At 40.2% G+C, this 5105-nt stretch overlaps 1 protein-coding gene across 1 annotated transcript; it reads left to right on the forward strand.

Moving 5' to 3' along the window:
- Positions 1-229: 229 nt before the first annotated feature.
- Positions 230-2361, forward strand: hesx1 (HESX homeobox 1). Its single transcript, XM_018725554.2, has 4 exons — positions 230-548; positions 1097-1272; positions 1643-1744; positions 2136-2361. Exons 1-4 carry the CDS (start codon positions 389-391, stop codon positions 2241-2243), a joined length of 546 nt encoding a protein of 181 aa, XP_018581070.2. The 5' UTR covers positions 230-388; the 3' UTR covers positions 2244-2361.
- The last annotated feature ends 2744 nt before the right edge of the window (positions 2362-5105 follow it).

Consider the following 5105-nt stretch of genomic DNA (forward strand, 5'->3'; position numbering starts at 1 on the left):
TGATTTCTTATTATGCCTCTATTGTAAATAACAATAAAACAGATTTCCATTCTGCATTATAGGGGCATATCATGGGAGCAAGGTTAATTTGATAAATAACCAGGTGGAAAGGGGGAAAGAGACTCCGGTAGAGCTTTGCCTGGTTTAATTTGAGGTTTAAATGCTTCCCTGTCCCGAAAAGATAACAACTCTGTTGTTCGTCGGACGCCTCAGTCACCTGCAACAATGACATGGCGGTGCCCCCACCCGGCCGGCGGGGGTCTCAATTCACATGCTAAACTTCGCACATTTTTACTTAATTAATGACGTAGAAAATCCTCCTGCTTTTTAAAAGCCAGGTGTGGTGAAAGAGCCGTGTGTTCTGTTTAGCGCTGCCACGTCTCCGCGTATGTTTGTGAGTCTGTGTGAGGTGTCCGAGGACGGCAACATGGCGTCGGCTGCGCTGCATACAGTTGGCGGGAAGACCTTGTTCACCATCGACAGGATACTGGGACTGGACCGCAAAGACACTAGCGCGTCACCGACAAACACACACCGATCGTGCACCGGTACTATGCACACAGTCGTTTACATTTCTTCCTTTATCTGACGCTTTTCGCCTAAGCGACTTGCACGTTAATTATTCCTGTTTATAGTTAGGTAATGTTAATGGAGCCATGGCATTATGGAAAGTAGCTTTCTCGAAGGTACCACAGCCAGAGGTGGGGATCGAACCTGCAACTTTTGGGTTTGAAGGCAGCAGCTCTAACCACTGTACTTTTTGGGTGGATACAATAAGAATAATCTGCTGTGTAATAATTAGGTATGTTCTTGGACCGTGTATTACCTACTGGCATTTTAAGTTACTTTGTAAAAAGGTGTGAACTAAATTTTTTTTAATGAATAGCATCACTGGGTCGCAGGAACACAAAGACTGAAGGAGGACATTTGGAAAGAGAAAATACACTTTGGTCATCCATGTACGGACTATATGGAATGAACTTGAGGACCAGGCCGTAACATAGGTGTCGTCTAAAGAAGGCTCCGTAGCAATTATACGTTTAACTATTGTTTGGTGATTGTTGGTGAATGTTTAATTTATACATCTTTACTTTAGGTTCAGTAAGGAAGCAGGAGTATGTGTGCAGCTCAGCTGAAACACAACACAAGAGTCCAGAAATGAAATCCAAGGAGGTGGAGATGAAGTTCAGCCCGGCTGCTACGGAGTCCTACAGGCAAGCGTTGAGCTGGTACGTGGGACGGAGGCCACGTACAGCCTTCACTGGAGCTCAGGTAAAAAAAAAATCATCACATCTACTCACTAAACGGTTTCCTAATCAAGATACAGACTGTCGACACAGTTGCTTACAGTTTGTAACTTGTGCTCTACTATACATTTCCCTGAACAGAGTGATTAAAAACCCACAAAATAATAGGAAATAATAATATAAGGGATTATTGGACTTTTAGACCTTTAATGCTCTTCTTTTTTTGCTTCATTTCCAACTGATTATTGCCAAGTACACTGGATACTGTTAGGGTTGGTTCACATTTCACTCCAAGCCTAACATTGTAAATTGCCTTGGAGAGAGGAGTTAGCTAAATAAATAAAAAAATAATAAAAATGTGTTTTTTTTTTTTTCCCCATCTGGTTTCCACCAAGATTGAGGTCCTCGAGAGCGTATTTCAGGTGAATTCTTACCCTGGGATTGATGTGAGAGAAGAGTTAGCCAAAAGGCTGGAACTGGAAGAAGACAGAATCCAGGTAAATGCGTACAAACCTGCACAAGTTCCTCTTGTTTATAAATTATATTTGCGTTTACATTGATTCATTTTTAAGCCACTTTTCTCCAAAGCAACATACAACTCAGCAGAGGCAAAATTACATTGCACCAGTGGACAAAGAGATATAGTTGTATTAGGTTACTGAGATTCAGATAAGATGGGTTTTTTTAAGACTCAGTACAGTGATGCTCCCCATTTTGTTTCTTTTTGTCCGAGGCATATACATGTCTGCGTTGCTGCAATAAACAGAACCATTATTTAGAGAAAGTAGTCAAGACTTTTCATATCCTTTGTTAATCTACTGCACTGAATGTTGAAAAATGTCTTCAGTCATTTGTAAAATTGCTCCTTATTTATATTTTCCTCTGTAGATCTGGTTCCAGAACCGCCGAGCGAAACTGAAGAGATCCCACAGGGAATCTCAGTTTCTCATAGTAAAAAAGGCCTTTTCTGATATGCACGGTGGAGCAGAGCCCTAATGTCAATGTGGTTTCATATGGACTTGTGCACTATATACACAGACACTTCAAAAGTCTCCGTTTGCTCTCCTTGTAAGTGTTCAGCTTTTTGTTCAATAACTTTTGTGTCCTCTTCTGTTACACCTGTCATTTTATGCCATTCATTATAAATGGTCATGTATATATCCATGTATTGATGGTTCCTTTTTTTGTCAAATTTTTTTCCCCACAGTATTGGGATTTTTGTAAAAAAAAGTTTAAAATTTTCATTAAATGACACTAAATGTGCTCTTGATCTACATTTGCCTCTGGTACTGTTAGTCTCCTGTGGAGGAGTGGCTGATGGGGAATTAGCATGTAAGTTCGGTAAATACAGACATGCAGGTAAAGCACCCTATTGTCATGCCTACAATGGGATTTAGTGGGGGAGCATCACTGCTTTGTATGGCTTCCACAAAGCCTTGAACACTGTGTTAAGCTCCCCTTCTGGCCCTGTTTACCCTAAGACTAAAGCTGATTTACGAAAGTAATTTGTCCCTCCTTAATAGGGTTGCTATTGTATTTGGTATGGTAAATTTTATAGGGCACTGGTAAATACTAAATTTTTTTTAGAAACATATTCAAGATTATCAGGTCATTAAAATTAATCCCATGCATATATAGTAGCTATCAGTGTATTTGCAAAAGAAAATGTCAGAAACAAATATAATAGTTGTATTTTTTACATACAATATGTAATGTAAATAGTTTTACATTTGTTTTTTACATTACATTAGTAAAAAATAGTTTTTAATGTATTTTTTACATAGGTAATGTAAATAGTTGGGTGGCACAGCAAGGAGTGCTGTTGTGCTGCGAGAGAACGTGGGTTTGATCCTTGCTCAGTCTGTGTGGAGTTTGCATGTTCTCCCTGTGTCTTTGTGGGTTTCCTCCCACAGTCAAAAGACATGCTGTTCAGGTTCCCCCCATAGTGTGTGAGTGACAGAGAGAGTGTCTTCCACTGATACATCCATGAGTGACCCAGTATAAGTAGTGTATCTAGCAGTGTAAGTCACCTTGATGAATAAGGTATGTGCTGGTAACAGTAGACAGAGTTTGTTGGAAGTCACTTTGGAGAAAAGTGTCTGCTAAATGTAACTATTTTGACATACATAATAAAATAGTTGCACCTTATACCTTGTGTAACCATCAATATATAGCTGATAGTGTAAGTTTCAGAAGGTTAAAGCAAAAGCTGGGGTTGTACTGGGAAAGCAGCTCCAGCCATCTGTTATGTTATAGGTTCAGCCATACATAATTTTAGCAAAAAATCTTTCAGTACTGCTGCAAAATTTCAGTAAATTAGAAACATTATAATTCACTTTGCTGGCATTACCTGGCTCAGTACATCTCAGTTTGAACATAGAGACAGTATCATCACTTCCATCAAAAAACTCCTGGCATAGATAGAATAACGTATGCATAAGTGTAGGCAAAAAGTATGAATACTGTTCATATAAGGTTTAATAAGGGGTGCTAAAGACAGCTGCATTTAGAGCCTGGCAGTGCAACTCTTCTCACTGCTTCCAGAGGCACTAGTGCCCTCTGCTGATTCACTGAAAATACCTTCAGTACAGTCGTGTGTCCATCAGCTCATACAATGCAGTATTCTACTGGACATGTATTAATTAGACACTAACGAATGTCCTCCATCCATATACGATATAATGTGTGCATTCAGCAGTGTAATGTGATTGTTGTTGGCTGGAAATGTCTGAAATGTTTTGAATTTATTTAAGATAAAAAAAATCTACTTTTTTCAGGTTTATATTGTAAGTGTGTTCTGTTTAGTCTCAGAGGGGAATTTATCCTAGTTAAAATGGTTAAACCTAATAACAAGTTATGCATTGTAATTCAGACCAAATTTATTAGAACAGTCTTCCAAAGAATTTACACAGTTACCATGGAAGTCCCTTATTTTAAAGCCAGAAAGCACTCTCTTCAGACTTCTGTTAGACTTCTATAAAAGCATGTATTTTTCCAAATTTCATTTGTTTAAAAATATAAATCGTGATGGAAGCATTTAATGGGGGCAGCATGGTGGCACAGCAAGTAGCACTGCCACCTCACAGTCCCAGGGTGGTGCGAGAGAACGTGGGTTTGATCCGCAGCCAGTCTGTACGAAGCTTGCATATTCTCCCCGTGTCTGTGCGGGTTTCCTCCCACGGTCCAAATATATGCAGTTCAGGTAAGGTGGTGACTCTAAATTGCCCTTACTGTGTGTATGAGTGAGTAACTGTGTGTGGTTACACTGTAATGGATTGTTCTCTTGTCCAGGGTGTACCCCTTTATCCTTTCGGCCAATGTTTTTGGAATAGGCTCCAGTTCCCCACCACCCAGCTCAGGATAAGTGTTAGTCGAAATTTGATTAATGAAAATTTAAAAAAAACTTGTATAGCTTTCTCGGTAGCATGTCATTCTGTTCACGGTTAGCTAACTGTTTAACTATTTGAAAGGACTTTTTGGAGGGACTGACCTGTTAGATAAACAAGAGCAACACAATGACATATGTAGATCAGTACAACATGGACTTTGATAACATACATTAAATTGCATAGAAAGACCTTCCCATAGATTTGTGTATTAATATAATTTTCCTTATTTTACAATGCATCACTTTCATAAAATACAATGAGAACACACACACTGACTGAAGCTGCTTGTCCCAAGCGGGGTCATGGTGAACCGGAGCCTAACCCGGCAACACAGGGCGCAAGGTTGGGGGGGGAGGGGACACACCCAGGACGGGATGCCGCTCCGTCAGAAGGCACCCCACGCAGGACTCAAACCCCGGACCTGCCAGAGAGCAGGACCCGGCCAAACCTGCTGCGCCACTGCACCCCC

The sequence above is a fragment of the Scleropages formosus genome, chromosome 22 (assembly GCF_900964775.1).
Source record: "Scleropages formosus chromosome 22, fSclFor1.1, whole genome shotgun sequence".
NCBI classification, from domain to species: domain Eukaryota; kingdom Metazoa; phylum Chordata; class Actinopteri; order Osteoglossiformes; family Osteoglossidae; genus Scleropages; species Scleropages formosus.

What these genes read in the sequence shown, in the direction of transcription:
- hesx1 (XM_018725554.2), top strand. Translation starts at nt 389, where the DNA reads ATGTTTGTGAGTCTGTGTGAGGTGTCCGAGGACGGCAACATGGCGTCG. An exon ending in CACACACCGATCGTGCACCG is followed by an intron (nt 549 to 1,096) that starts GTACTATGCACA and finishes TCTTTACTTTAG; the next exon opens with GTTCAGTAAGGAAGCAGGAG. An exon ending in TGGAAGAAGACAGAATCCAG is followed by an intron (nt 1,745 to 2,135) that starts GTAAATGCGTAC and finishes TTTCCTCTGTAG; the next exon opens with ATCTGGTTCCAGAACCGCCG.